General features: G+C 40.4%; 2 protein-coding genes and 1 long non-coding RNA gene across 4 annotated transcripts; 1 reads left to right on the top strand and 2 right to left on the bottom strand.

Annotated features, from left to right (window-relative positions):
* Positions 1-2551: 2551 nt before the first annotated feature.
* On the bottom strand, positions 2552-5918 carry LOC113561730. The gene is made up of 2 exons (XR_003406402.1): positions 3920-5918; positions 2552-3883 (listed from the first exon to the last, which is right to left on the bottom strand). It is a non-coding gene; the product is annotated as an uncharacterized LOC113561730 (long non-coding RNA).
* A 6329-nt stretch (positions 5919-12247) lies between these two features.
* Positions 12248-14040, top strand: LOC105283485 (uncharacterized protein C7orf50 homolog). Of its 2 annotated transcripts, XM_011346278.3 has the most exons (5): positions 12248-12383; positions 12480-12617; positions 12718-12859; positions 13112-13301; positions 13491-14040. In XM_011346278.3, exons 2-5 carry the CDS (start codon positions 12542-12544, stop codon positions 13773-13775), a joined length of 693 nt encoding a protein of 230 aa, XP_011344580.1. In that variant the 5' UTR covers positions 12248-12383; positions 12480-12541; the 3' UTR covers positions 13776-14040. The 2 variants fall into 2 exon arrangements, with proteins under 2 accessions (XP_011344580.1, XP_011344590.1); XM_011346288.3 differs by lacking the exon at positions 12248-12383 and having other exon boundaries at positions 12391-12617.
* A 203-nt stretch (positions 14041-14243) lies between these two features.
* LOC105283492 (thioredoxin, mitochondrial) lies at positions 14244-15778 on the bottom strand. The gene is made up of 4 exons (XM_011346296.2): positions 15644-15778; positions 14877-15071; positions 14671-14794; positions 14244-14514 (listed from the first exon to the last, which is right to left on the bottom strand). The coding sequence occupies exons 2-4, from the start codon at positions 15047-15049 to the stop codon at positions 14401-14403; spliced, it is 411 nt and encodes a 136-aa protein (XP_011344598.1). The 5' UTR covers positions 15050-15071; positions 15644-15778; the 3' UTR covers positions 14244-14400.
* Between the last annotated feature and the right edge of the window lie 7 nt (positions 15779-15785).

The raw sequence follows: 15785 nt of genomic DNA on the forward strand, positions 1-15785 counted from the left end.
AACAGACTTTAAGCTAAAGAAACTATAGCAGTTATACTACTCTCGGCTTGCAGCTGGTATATAGTAGAGAAGATATTTATGTCATGGGTGGTAGTGTAAAAGATGTTTCAGGGTATAGTAATAGTTTAGGAATAATATTACTTTCAAAATAATAGTACTTTGAAATATATAAATATAACTATAATATAATATAGATGGATGGTAAGGCGTGTAAAAGTGTAAAATAATCAATTTTTTTTTTTTTTTTTTTTCCATTAAATATTTTATAAATGTACATATATTTGATCTTATAATTTTGTTTGCATAATGTATTCAACTTTTTTTTTTTTTTTTTTTTTTATATAAAAATATGTATGCGTTTAAGTATAAAATAAACAGGTATTACTTATGCTATTTTATTACTTATGCTTATGCTAATTCTCCACAAGTTCTTTCTAGAATCGCCAAAACCAAATAATGTTTACGCTCACTACTATACTCCATAAGGAAATAGTACTATTTATTCTATGTGTACTGCGACTAGTGGTCATTATCTGCATATATAATATTTTATATTATTTATTTTATTTTTTTTTTTTTTTTTTTTTTTTTTTTTTTTTTTTTTTTTTTTTTTGTTCACTCATTCGTTCGCAAAATAACAAAAAAGTGTTAATTTTCCTAATTTTCAACAATAAGTCAAATATACGTCAAGTTGAACTGAGTAAATTAGTTCAACTAACTACATTTATAATTATATTCAAATTTTAATAATTTATTCAACTTTATGTTTCTTTTTGTACTTATTTTTTTTTTTTTTTTTCTTAAATTATCCAACTTTCCTGAATTCGCTCAATTTTTTAACGGTTAATACACGGCTTTGTTTTTTAATCATCGGCCTGCGGCGCTTGAACAAACAAAATTTCTCTTTTTTTTTTTTCCTTTTTTCTCTCCCTTTCCTCAATTTCTCCTTTTTTTTTAACGGTTAGGTTAGGTTAGTACACCAGGCTTTTTTTCCGATCATCGGCCTGCGGCGCTCGAACCAAGCAAATTTTTTTTTTTTTTTAATTAATTTTCTCCATTCTTTTTTTTTATGGCTAATACACTAGGCTTTTTTCCGATTATCGGCCTGCGGTGCTCAAACCGAGCAAATTTCTATTTTTTTTTTTTTCTTCCCTCAATTTTCCAGTGGTTAAATATAACAATAAACTATAATATAATAAACCACGCTTTTTTTCGGCTCATCGGCCTGCGGCGCTTAAACCAAGCAAAATTTACATTTTTTCTCTTCATTTCCTGCATTTTCTGCATTTTCCTTTTTCTTTCTTCTTTTCTCTTTTCTCTTTTCTCTTCTCTTTTCTCTTTTATCATTACCTCTCACTATATTGTTAACCGCCTGCTTAATTCCATGCAATACCAAACCATCATCTCCTTATCATCTTACCTTACCATCGTCTCTTCCTTTACTAATTTCCAAAATTCCCCCTACTCCCTTCCATTCCTCATCCTCAACCGGTCAACTAAACCTTACGAGTAGCAATAAATCTATATTTTATTCCTATTCCTATTCAACCTTACAACGATCATCCAATCAATATCCTCTTCTAATAACACCTGGCTAATATTTTACAGTCACGGCTTCTATTAAACCTCCATCGTACTTCCAGCCACGTCTCCCATGCAATGTCGCTGTGTCGCCATGCTATGTCGCCATGCTATGTCGCCATTGCCACATCGCACCAACCTACGCAAATATCACGCAAACAGCCAATGGGCCCAATCCGGCAATAAGAATCACGGCCATTCCCGCTCCTTAGCTTAAGCGCCTCTTCGCCCAGTCCGTCTCCCGCATTCCATAACGCTTACTTCAGCCAAAACTTCCTCTCCACTCTCCACTCTCCACTCTCCACTCTCCACTCTCCACTCTCCACCATCCTCTTCTTTCGTCGCTATCGAACCTATTCTATATTCTTCTTATCTTACGACCATCTTCCTTCCATAATACACGCTTCGTCTCCGTCGTCTCCGTCGTCTCCGTCGTCTCCAGTCTTCACTTCACGCTCCACTATCAATACGGCCTGTATGCAGGGGGCATTTCGGTAACGTGTCAGCGATCGGTAGTCCTCCATACTCGTCGCTTCTCCATACTCCGAATAAACGTACATAGGCTATCTCTATCCTCGTTCCATCTACCTGCTCCCATATCGCAATCCCTGCCACACCATTTCCTCTTTTTTTTTTTTTTTTTTTTCCATCTAGTCCGCACTGCAGGCTCTTTTCACGCCCATCAGCCTGCGGCGCACGAACCAAGCAAATTTCTATTTTTCTCTTCCTTCCTTCAATTTTTCCACTTTTTCCGGGTCAGCACCGCCTATCTTTCTAATCGTTAGCGCCGCAGGCTTTTTTCAGGTCCATCAGCCTGCGGTGCACAAACAAAGCAAATTTCATTTTTTTTTTTCTCTTTTCCTCAATTTTCCCACTTTTCCGCATTTGTATCGCGTATGTTTCTAATCGTTACTATCGCAGCCTTTTTTTTTACCACCAAGAAAACAAACTTTATTTTTCCCCTCTTTCATTTTTTTTTTTCCTCCTTAGTACTGCGCCTATTTATATCGTTAGTACGGCATTCATCCCGGTTACCACCACGTTAGGCCGCCCACACGCCACACAAAATCCATTATTTTCCCATTTTCTCTCCCTTCCCTTCCCTTCCTCTCATTTTCTCCTCTTTCCTGCTTTCCTGCTTTCCTGCTTTTCTTTCCTTACCATCGCGCGCGCATTTCCCTTCTTAATGCCTTAACACGGATACACGGATACACGGATATACCGACAGCATCTCCGCCGGTCGGTCCGTCTATCACCAGTGCAGTACATCTCTATCATGTCCATGTCCATGTCCATGTCCACTAAAAATATCCAATATCCACCAATTTTACAACTATTTTTATTCTTACGTCCCTGTTACGTCGCTCCGTCAGCTCGACCAACGGCGCCCCACCGTCTCGCCTCTGCCTCTGCCTCTGCCTCTGCCTCTGCCTCTGCCTCTGCCTCTGCCTCTCCACGTACGTACGCACGCAACCGCCGTACCAAGTGTCTTCCAGCCCACCGATACGCTTCCATTCTCCGCTCCATTTTCCGCTCAACCACCAACGTCCATTTCACCCTCATATTTTTATTTTTATTTTTATTTTTATTATTCCACACCGTCTTTTTTACTCCATCGTCCTTTTTACCTAAGGCAAACGTAAGGTCAATCCCTTTTACCAACGGGATCCTCCTATCCTCCTATCCTCCTATCCTCCTATCCTCCTATCCTCCTCAGCAGCACCTGTACCATCTGTCCAACCAGAGGGTCAAGCCACGCTAACTCATTCATTTCATCAAATTTCCCTAATTTCTACTAATTAACCTCAAATTCTTCCCATCATATTCCAATCAATAACTCTTACAAATACCAATCTTTATCATTTTCAAAACCGAATACACCATCCAACATTATTACCATTTTTTACATTTTTTCCATCTTTTTCATCTTTTCCATCTCTTCCATCTTTTCCATTACCCACTCACTTCCACCACTTCCAAATACACCCTACCATTTTACTTCTTTCCAAAACGCAAACATATTCCTCCAACGCCTTTCAATTTCATCCAAATTATTCATTCTATCTAAATTCCTTCCCTTCTTTCCAAAGGTCATGCCTTAAGGCATATTTAAATATCCCTACCCCTACCTACACCTTCTCCGTAGAATAAAGATCCGTCTTTATCAGCCAACTATCATTTCCAACGCCTCATCCACACTAATCCAGCCACGCGGTAGCGTCGCCACGCCCGGTACGTAAACCACCACCTTCCGACCAATCGGAGCCACGCAGTACGCGTCGCGCGCTACCTACCTACCTACCTACCTACCTACCTACCTACCTACCTACCTACCTACCTAACTAGCTTATCCGCAATTTCCCCTCTAATTCATGTCCCATCAACTTTTCCTTACCATATCTTCTCACCAACTAAACACCTAATCACAAATCTAACCATACTTCTATTAACTATAACGTAATTAACTGTAACGTCCATGCGACCTTTCCATTCCGACCACTTCCAAAACAATTGCTGCGCTCCATCCTCCCATATCCTAATCGTATGCTAAAATTCTCGCTTTCGTTCTTCTCCACATTCACGTTCACACTCACCTACGTACGCTCCAACGCCCAACGTCCAACGTCCAACGGCCAAGACGCGTGCTCGCGGCCCGCGGTCCGCGGCTCGCCAAATCAGCTCATGCGCCGTACAATTACGGCAGCTGTCAATTCTGTCAAATTTCTATTCATCAAACACCATGAAATAAGTAACACCTTTAACGCCTTTTTTACAATAAGATTTGTCTTATTTATTATATAATAAATAATAATAGATCAATATTATCCGAAAACATTATTAACATTCAAAATAATTAAAAAATAGCGCGCCTAGCGCGCGCCTCTGTTGCTAGTAAAACTCTACATAATTATATAGAAACATAAAATCATCTATCAAATATCTCCATACATGTCCGTACATACTTCCTTTCTCTTGTATAATTTCTCATCACATATATGTACAACAAATAATAAGAAAAATAATTGAAAAATAAGTAGAAAAGTCATTTGTGAATGCAGACAATGGTCTTTTTCTAAAATTGTTATTTTCTATAATTGTGAGATAATATTTCATACATCGGGCGTGCGCGTATGTGCGGGCGTATGTGCGGGCGTGCGGGCGGGCGTGCGAGTGTATGTACGAGCGTGCGGGCGAGCATGCGGACGAATGACTTTGTTAGAGGCGCAGCGGTGCTGCGCGGCGCATCACTTTGCCAGATGCGCGCGCAGCACTCTGCCTGACGCGCCGCGCCGCGCGGCGCATCGCTTTGCCAGCTAACTGACTCTCTAGCTTGTCAGCTAGCTCACTCTAACCCTCCTCTCCGTTCGCGAGATATCATCGACCATGATGTAAAAAATAGTTTTTCGCCATTAACTCCGGAACGGTGCGACTGACTGCAAGTTTAATAAGGGCGTTGGAAAGGGCTCGCATATCCCCGTCGAATGCCGTTTGGTACAACTCTCTAACCCACTCCGTTCGCGAGATATCGAGCATTTTGTAAAAATCGTTTTTCGCCGATAACATTCTTTCTATGCGTCTGACGGAAAGTTTAATGAGGGCATACATCTTATATACCTGGATAGGCCTTTCCACAGGGAAGAGAGAAAGTGAGAACATGTCCATTCATCGTCCATCCTTCACTTTGCAGTATACAAAACGCATGTGCGAAATGATGTATTCAAAATGGCCAACGGTTCGGTTTCACGTATGTGTCATCAATGTAACCTATAAAAGTGATTTATTCATTTAGCAATACAGGAAGATGGCGGTATGGTGAGGACGGCTTTGATGCTCGCCGTGCTCTTTTCGACAAATTCTCCGTTCAACTAGAGCATTTTGAGGTGGAGGAATAGTTGAGGAAGCAAGAATGGAGGATCGATTATTGAGAAAAACTTGAAGGAGTGTCTCAGGACCAGGATTTGGATTCCTCCTCTCGGATGGAGGAACAGGAGAAGGATGAGGTTGTGTATGTGCCAGAGGTCAAAGTAAGTAGCGTGAGCGAAGAGAGAGGGATCGGCGATGCGCCTACAGGTAAGAAGGATGAGAGTATTTTGTATGGAGTGGTATACGGAGGTGCAAGTTTCCAGGAAAAGGAAGCAGAATTCATTTCATATTCATTACCTCCGGGCTCGTGCCCGGAGGTAATTGATACTCAAATATGTACTCAAAACGAGGGAGGTATTGTATCGGATAGAGTAAATAATGATAGAAAAAGAACAGTAATGAATCAATGAAAAACAGTAATCACTCGGAAGCAGAAATCACGGGTAAAGAATCGAACGGAAATATTGATAAAGGTACGAGTTCGATGAACCTCGGATTTTTTTTTTTTTGTCGAGAAGAACTTGACGGTTTTTATTACAATAAAAATGGTCAAATACATGCGATTAGTTATAGCGACGAGGAAGCTCTTAAGGAGTTTCGCGATGCGGAAGATCGAGATAGGGATAGGTTCGTTAAGTGCCAGCGTGGCAAGGCGGCCGTATTGTGTCGATTGAATGGTGCGCATGTGCTTTCGAGGAAGGACAAGAACTGTTTGCGCATTGTTATGCTACTACGTAAGGTTCGGTCTTTTCCCGCCAAAGTCGATATGGTGGGTTTCAGCACGGCTCGATTAATTTTCGACTCATATGAGGAGGCTAGCGCGGCGTTGCTGGCTTTGGGTAAGGTAGATGGCGTACATGTACGTATCGACCGTCGAGTGCTTGCGTGCAGGGTCGTTGCGTCAGACTGGACTAGTAGCATCTCGAACCTTTGGCAGGCTATAGATAATAAAGAGCAAGTTCTGCGATTGGAACGTATACGTAGACGAGTTATTGACGCGACGACTAAGCAGGTAATTATGCGATCAACGGATAACATAATATTAACAATAAAGGGTAATAGTTTGCCGGATTCTGTTAGTATATATCGTGGAATTAGTAGGATTAAGGTTAGGCCATGTATCGAATCGGTTAGACAGTGTTATAAATGCTACGGATTCGGTCACGTCAAACGTGTAACAAGCGTGTAAAAGTAGGATGAAGTGTGCGGTGTGCGGTAAAGATGAGCATGGCGAGTCCAATGCGGCTCAAGTGTGTAGAAATTGCGGAGGCAACCACAAGTCCACGTGGACGGGGTGCCCGGAGATTTTGCGTAATAGGCAGTTGAAAAAGATTATGGCGTTTAACAATTGCTCCTTTTATGAAGCGGTACAAATAACCAAAGGCAAACATCAACCGGAGCGTCCGTACTACAGGTATGATAACATATTCGAAGGTTTTAAGACGCCCTTCGTCTTCTGGGGTCGAGGAAACACATAGAACGAATACCTTTGACGTCACAAGGGTACCGGGATCCGATAATCATTCTGAAACACGTCATAGAGTGTACAATGGAGGAAAGAGAGAGACAGAAAGAGAAGAAGAGACAGAAAGTGCAAGGGCCTACTGCGGAAACGGTAATACGAAGACACCGAACGGAGCAGAGCGGCGAACAGGACAGGTATTTGAGTGAGAATGGAGTGGCGTACCCTGCGGGTAGGCCAAGTAGCCCGTTTTCCAAGACGGCTGATTTAAAGGAAATTGATTCTGTGTTTTACAAGTATTCCAGTGAATTGCGGTTGAGAGCGCTTGAAAGATTATTGTGTGACTCCCCTGACATACGAGTAAAGATATTACGCTATTTAAGAAGAGAAAGCAGTGTGGCGGCGCATCAAGCGGGAGGAGAAGAGGTACGGAACGAGAGGATAGAAGATGATGACAGCTCGGTGAACGATGGAAGTAGTGAAGCCGGTGTCTACCGTCTGGTCGCCAGCCTTTAAAGGTTTTGCGGATTAAAGAAAGAAAAAAAAAAGGAAATGGTTAAAATACTGATGTGGAATGCAAGAGGTCTAGGAGATAAGAAGGAGGAGTTATTTCATCACCTAGGAGACTTCGATATTGCTGTAATAGTGGAAACGAAAATCAAGGATTTTAATAAAGTACGTGCGGCACAATTTATGTGCATTGGGGTGAATAGCGTTGGACGTAGTGGAGGAATTATTATACTCATTCGTAGAAGCATTCAGTTTACAGTTATGAGAGACTGGATGCAACCCACCCTGAATGTTATGGTTTATGGCATCACTTTGAAAAATTTAACAAATAATTTCAATTTAGTAGCGGTCTACCGTAAGCCCTACGGAGTGGAGCGACGCGAGACATGGGCGGATCTGTGTGGTTTTGACAGTAGTGGATTACCATCGATCATAGTGGGTGACTTTAATGCTCACAATGCCATGTGGAACTGTTTTAACACGGACGAGAATGGGATTCGTTTGTATGATGGTATGTTTCGTAATGATTATTTGTGTATGAATTCAGGCACATTATCAAGATTAAACTATGCAAATCAGCGGCCGTCCAATATAGATTTAGTCTTTGCTTCTTCTAACATAGCCGACACAGTTACGTGTTCGCAGCATACGGACACTTGGGGTTCAGATCATTTCCCCATTGTCGTTGATATCGAATCGGATACAGAGATTTATAACAAAAAAATTAATCGGTTGAGTACGAAAAAAACTGATTGGAAATTATTTCAGAGAACCCTACATGAGGATCTAGAGCAGCAGGAGACCGTATTGAAGGGGATTCCTCCGTTGGAAAGCTATGACCAGTTTTATCAGATAGTGGTGCGTGCAATGGATAGGGCATCAGGAAGGAGTACTGGTTCGTCGACAAAAGCGATAGAGGATACTCTATTCACGGCGACGTCAGGTGAAGTGGTGGGACCTTGAGTGTTATCAGATGATGGAGAAGCGGAAAGAGAAGTTCAGAGAATTTAAAGATCAGAAGACACTTCATACGTATGTTGAATACAAGAGTTGTGCAATGATGAGGAAACTTATCGTGAGAAAGAAGCGTGAAAGTTTCTACCAGTTTTGCAATGGCGTTAACCGTTTTACAAGCCTGTCCTATGTATGGAACACCATGCGAACCCTCAAAAAGAGTTTTAACAACGTGAATTGGAATGTGTGGCAGGTAAATGATCGTGATCAGATGGTGGTCCTCAGCGAAATAGAAAAACTGGCCCCGCCGGGAGTGATGAATTGTCCTAGAGATTTACCACTACTGGGAAGTTCCGAACTTGATGAGTCTTTTAAAATTGAAGAGTTACAGCGGGCATTGGACATGGTCAAGAGAGACTCTGCACCGGGCGTGGATGGCATCGATTATCGGATGCTGAAGTGCATCGGCGACGCGGAGAGGAGGATTTTGTTGTACTTATTCAATTGTTTTTGGATGAATGGCGTAATCCCGGAGGTTTGGCGTAAATACCAGGTCTGTTTTATAGACCAAATCGGCAAAGAAAAAGTGAGACCGATAGCCATGTCTTCGTGCGTTGGTAAATTGTTTGAACGCATGGTTAATGAGCGTCTTGTGTGGTGGGCGGAGCATCACCGGCGTATTCATCGTTCGCAGAATGGGTTTCGGCGAGGGCATTCCTGTATAGATAATTTGGCTCGTCTGACTGCGGATGTGAAGCGCAGTCTGTTGCAGGGCGAGTATGTCCTCGCTGCTTTCCTGGACGTGACCTCAGCATACGATAGCGTACACCATGACATTTTAATACAAAAACCAAAGAGAATAGGGTGTCCGTCGGGCCTCTTGAGATATTTAATTATTTGGTTACAAGAGAGGAGCACGGATTTTTTGTTACGTGGAGCAGAGAAAATTACGAGAATTGTGCGACAGGCGTTACCCCAGGGAGGTGTTATTAGCTCTATATTATTTGATATTTATACAGCTGATCTAGCAGAAGAAATCAAGGAAAATAGGGTAGTCTGCGATGAAGAGGAGGTATTAAGCGAAGATGAGGAAGAAGAGATAGTCTTCCTTCAGTTCGCTGACGATGAAGCCGTGTATGTCAGAGGAATGGACCGGCACAGAAACAGGGAACGTTTGGAACGAGCGGTGGTGTGTATAGCGGAAAAACTGAACGACATAGGCTTGTCCTTGGAACTACGGAAAACAGCTTTAGTGGAATTTAATAAGTCAGAAGCAGTGAATCGTGACATGTTTTTGAGAATCAAGAACCAATGTGTTGAAAATGAGCGAGGCGCCAAATTTCTGGGAGTTTGGTTTGATAATCAGATTAAGTTTCTACCACACGTGAGTCACATACGGGGTAGAATGGATAGAGCCAACTCTATACTCCGGTACCTGAGCGGCGTAACAAGAGGCGCTGAAATGAATACAGCATTAATGCTATACAAAAGTTTGGTACGTTCGGTGGCAGATTATGGATGCTTCATTTACGCACCACACATGGCCGAGGCACGCTTGAAATTGGAGCGAGGCCAATTTGCAGGGTTACGCACGGCGTTAGGGTATCGCAATTCGACACCGACAAATGTTATTGTGGCCAAGGCCAAGGTACCATTATTGCGAGAAAGGGCTTTGACGCTAGCCAAAAACTATTGCAGCAAGGTGTACAAGTATGGTCAGATGGAAACGAAATACAGTTTGATGGCTCTGTCTGGGGCGGAACACTTTGCAAGATATCGCAATCCTATGCAAAAATTGAGCGTTCTCACGGAGGCGTGGGATGCTGTATTTCGGATGAGCGACATTTTAGGTCCTTCACAGGAGGGATACCCGTTATGGGAGTGCAGTTTCCAGGAAGTAACAGAGGGAATTAGAGTGAATTTTGATATAGGAAGTGAACTGGCAAATAGAAAAAAAGCGGATTGCGATGTGCCGCTGCAGGCGACGCAATACACTGCGGAAGACCTGGCCATAATTAGGAAAGTGATATGTAAGCACCAGCTACCGAACGACCCACTGGTTGCTTATACAGATGGATCTCGCCTGAAGGGCTCTCTCTCCACGGGGGCGGCGGTTATAATGGATGAAATGGAAACGGCGTATTGCGCCAGTCTGCCGTGCGAATGTTCGGTTTACACGGCGGAATGCTTTGCCATTTGGGCCGCATTGGACTTAGCTCGTACAACTGTAGGCCAGGAGGAATATCGATCGCGCCGGGCGCTGATAGTGTTCTCGGATTGTAGCAGCGCTTTACAAGCTTTGTCTAGTAATAGGTTGAATGTGTTTAAGAATATTTATGTTTTGCGAGCGAGGCGGGTGCATTTCGACTTGCAACAGCGAGATAATTTACAGATTGTATATGTTTGGGTCCCCTCTCATCGGGGTATAACGGGTAACGAAATGGCGGATATTTTGGCCAAGGAGGGAGCTCGAGGTACAACGACGAGGGAAATAGAGGTTCCGATTTCCGATTGTGTCGAGATTTTTGCTAAAACTGCGTAGGAAAACACGCAGAATATAATAGAAGCTCAGGGCATAGATAAGGGACGCAGTTATTTCTTAAATTATTATAAACGTAGAAGAAGTAAACCGTGGTTTTACAAATTGAATAGTGAAAGGTATTTCTGCTCTTGGGTGAATCGATTACGGGCAAATCACTATAATCTAAACGCGTCTCTACATAGAAAGGGATACCATAGAATCTGCGAGATGTGAGTGCGGTTACGCGGTAGAAGATATTAATCATGTTATTTGGAGATGTAGTAGGTACGATAATGAAAGAGATATACTATATAGGGAGTTGCGAAAGAAGGATGTGTATGGTGCAGAGGATATGAACGCGATTCTTAAGCGACAGGATATTTGCAAACTAGAAGTAATATTTAATTTTGTTAAAAAGATTCAGAGAATTATTTAGTTTAGTTTTGTTACAGATTTACGCTAAATAATCCAAAGGAGGGTTGAAGGCGATCTTGTTCCAACCGGAACAATTTAAAAAAAGAAAAAAAATTTATTCATTTATCGATAAACTGACGATAAGATGTAAAGTATGCGGCAGATATTGGAACAAAAATGGCAACACTTCTTTTCATTCGGAAGTACACACTTATAATAAACGGTTATGGTTAGAAATGTGATAAAAGTAATTGAAAATATTCAGACGCATAAAGGATATGTATCTGCTTTGTGCTACAGTCGGATTTAGAATAAGTAAAGTAAAAAATTCAGTTAATAAAGTTGTTTTCACTGAAATTATTACAGGTCACTCTCAGGGCCAAGATTTTTATTGTAATAACAGAAATCAGCTCATAAATCTTATTGTTTCTACTTACATAGACATAAGATTTCATCACATAGCACGTGAAAATAACGAAAAGCCAAATAAAATACGTAAACAATTAACTAAATTAATTTTATTTTCTCATGACTGATTCCTTGTAAAATCATCCCACAAAGTTTGATTTAAAAGTACTACTATAAGTTTATAGATACTATAAGTTACAAATAGCATTTATATTATATTAATATTGTTTATATTATACTACTAAATAAATGATATTTGCTATTATTTCTCTATATCTTCTCTTGTTTCCCTTTCCCGGAAAAATAATTCCTTCCTTCTTACGTCCCTATAAAATAGCTCCAGGTATTCCACTTTCAATTTCCTTAATTCTGAAGTTTTATAATTATCTGTTTGTTTAATAGCCGTAAAAGCCCTTGCCGCTTGATTTTTTATTATACTTGTTTATTTGCTTCATCAGATATTACGTCCCTGCGCCTCCGCGCTTGCGCAGTCTTTCTTTTCCAATAGAAGGACAGAAAGAAAATATATTGCTCTCTCGCTCTGGCATTTCGGTCCCCGATTTTCATCAACGAGGCCTATCCAGGTATATAAGATCTATGCTTTAACGTATTGCACTAGTTCAGCAGTGCGGCTAAAAAGAACAGACCTTTTGAGTGGCGTAATTTCTGGTAAGTTACTAGAATACGCAGATTACGCATACGCATACGCCGCATGGGGAGGCAGCCTGTGAATTGAAATCTTTTGTATTTGTTGCAACGTTCTAGTTGTAATATTACGATATCAGATGATCGATGGTGCATAAATTACGTTTGATTTGACATTCGTCATGGACACGGAGAATGCGACGAGAGTGGGACTTGGACGATTAAGGAAGAGAGCACGCGAGAGGGAAGTAGACAAAGGTTAGCTTTCCGCGATTTTGGTGTACGATTTGAAAAAGATATCCTTTCTCAAAATTTTATTGTGCGCAATTACATTTGATGTATGATTGATTTCTCATAGATGGGCATATTGCTAGTCATCACGTGACGAATGAAATATCGCAGGAAAATATAGTACGAAAGAAACGTATGAAAAAAAAAACGAAAAAACAAGAAAATTCTACGGAAACGACAGATTTATCGAAACGACTGAAAGAAGCGTGGTAAGAGTTATCCGAATTTTATGCTGCTTCAAAAACCTGGAAACAAAAAGAAAAGTTGTAGTTTTCCTCTTATATTTCATTGTTGTGTAACTTTAAAGGTAACGCGACAAATAAACTTGGTTCCTTGTTTAATTCTTATCTCTTTTGATTGCAAATTTCATGAAGATTTTGCCTAATTCATTGATTAATCGATCAAACACCATTGGCAACGGACATGATTACTGACACAGCTGATGGAACGTTTTCTTTTAGTAACAAGGGCATCAACGACAAAGACGTACCAAGAGTCGATGGTGATGATGCAGACGATAGAGACGTCAAAGCCCCCAAAAAACCATCCAAGAGGCAACTCAAAAAGGAAAAGGCTGTTAAAGTGGCGATTCAGAAGAAGCAGACTAGTAGAATGAATGCCATGCAAAAGGCGTTGAATTATGTATCTATGGTAAGTTTCTGAAATCTAATTAATAACAATGATTGATTGATACTTTCCATAATTGTGCAAATCCTTTGTTGCGTATGATACCCAAACGCCTACGCTTAAGTTTCTTCCTGTATGTGTAAATGCTTGAACCGTTTTTTTTTGTTTGGCTAATTTTTTTCTGAGATGTACCATCCATTTACGTGTTTACAGTGGAAACATTCCAGAAGCGAATGGAAATTCGAGAAACTCAAACAAATTTGGCTAATGGATAACTTGCTGGACAACGATTCAATTTCTGATGCCACTTTCCCTATTGTTCTCGAATATTTCGAAGGTTGCAAAGGCATAGCGCGAGAGGTGCTTCTGAAAAAGGGAATGGATGTTATGAGAAAAGCTGAAGAAGCGGAAAACGAAAGTAACAGAATCGAGATTATGGAGTCGACCGCTTATAAGAGAGCTAGGCAACTTTTACAAGCTTTGCCCTCGGATAGGTAATTTTCAATTTGAGCATCTCATTGAATGGAATTGGACAACAATCTCATTCGAACGATCACTTTGTTTCAAAGAAGAAATTTCTAAATTTCTCTTGCTGATAACGTGAATCGATGTAACGTTAGGCTGCAATCTTGCGCTAATCAAATTAAAGAAGAAACGAAAAGATACTTGAAACGTTTCAATAAACTCTTTTAATTAAGCTGTCGCGTGAATGTATTCATTGTATGCTGAACGATTATCTTGACCAAGAAAATATTGCAACCGAACATTGAGTTTAACGTGCATTTACATGCATATCACCCACTTGTTCCACGTTGAAAGCAAATAGTCTCCTTGCCATCCGAGGTGATGGAAACTTTTCAGCCTTGACTTGAATACCAGCTCCCGATGTCCAAGCGACATCACACTTGTAGTTAATTTCAATTAGCTTCCAATTATCACGATAGACATATGTAAATCTGTTTGCGTCATATATCGAAATACATTTATTCATTTTACTAAAAAGGATTTGCTGGGAATATGGGTGCTAAATCCTTTGAAACATGTACAATGTATGTAAATTTTCTGTACAAGGAGTGACGAAGGAGGATAAAGATTATGTAATTTATAATTTCTTCGTACTGCGCTATTCTGTATACTTGTTAACGAATTGTCGAAGTTTGTCGGTATCTTGCAGACCGACTATTCTTTCCAAGACTTTCCCGTCTTTCATAGCGATAAGAACAGGTACGGATCCAACCTGAAAATACATAATGTGCAATTGAAACATATTCAAGGACAATTGTCATGCACGAGTTTTGTCCATCCACCTCAATTTATCGACTTGTGATTTTGGGATTGGGGGTAAAATTACGTAATAACGTTTAAATGATTAGTCCGACCTGAGGAAACTTACGTGGTAATCAAGAGCGAGGTCTGTATTTTCGTCGATGTCAACTTTTGCCAACAGTATCTTTCCCTGCTTTTCGGCGACGACCGTTTCTATTCTTGGAGTCAACATACGACATGGATTACACCATCTGAGTACAAATTACGATTTAATTCCATGTGCGATTTGAAATTTTAGTAATAGACGTTAAGATTCTGTAAACTTTTGCTTACGTTGCAAAAAAGTCCACGATAACAGGTACTTTGGAATTTTTTACTCGTTCGTTGAAATCCTTCAGATCCTGTACCTTGAAGGTAGCAGACACCATCTGTTCTTGTGCAGGTGCAGTGGTATATGCCCTACTACCCAGGACCTTTCGAATAATCCGAATTCCCGTGCGCTGCATGTCTTGCGTTTATAATTGTTCGCTGTTGATCATTGAGAGACGTAACGATATTATTAAACATGACATACAAAAAGGAAAAAGAAAGGATTCCTATATTCAATGCGCCATAACGTTGGGAAAAAAAACTGCACGAAACACTAAACATATACATATTTCGAACTTGAATATATATAACAATGCCATTGGCGATAATGAACATTTATGTATATTTATGTATATTTATGTATATTTATGTATATTTATGTATATTTATGTATATTTATAGAGAAAATACAAAGATTGGCACTATTGAATCAAAATCAAAGCCAGGATTGAAAATAATTTTCACCGCGACAATATATACAATCTGTAATCTTCATTGTTAAAAAGAAAAAAACAGTTGTTGACATCGATACGATGACTAAACGATTTCTCTTGTCCGTCACTATATAATTAAAAAAAGAAATCACCGAGATGCGCAACTTAACCTCAATATCGCGTACAATGTTAGCCGATGCGTATTTGTAACGATGTATCGACGTACAAAGATGATTTTTCAGCATTTCTCGTTCTTTTCTGAACCTGTTTTTTCACCCTCTGATTGTCAAAACTTACTTATTCTTTGTGATATATCGCAAATACGCTTGCGATTCGATCGACGAACTCGTGCACTTGTGATCTCTGGTGCACCATTTTTATATTCGTTCATCCATTTTCGAGAGTCGATTGCTCGCAACCTTGTCGTCGTCGGTATCGA

The sequence above is a fragment of the Ooceraea biroi genome, chromosome 4, assembly GCF_003672135.1.
Source record: "Ooceraea biroi isolate clonal line C1 chromosome 4, Obir_v5.4, whole genome shotgun sequence".
Taxonomy (NCBI): domain Eukaryota; kingdom Metazoa; phylum Arthropoda; class Insecta; order Hymenoptera; family Formicidae; genus Ooceraea; species Ooceraea biroi.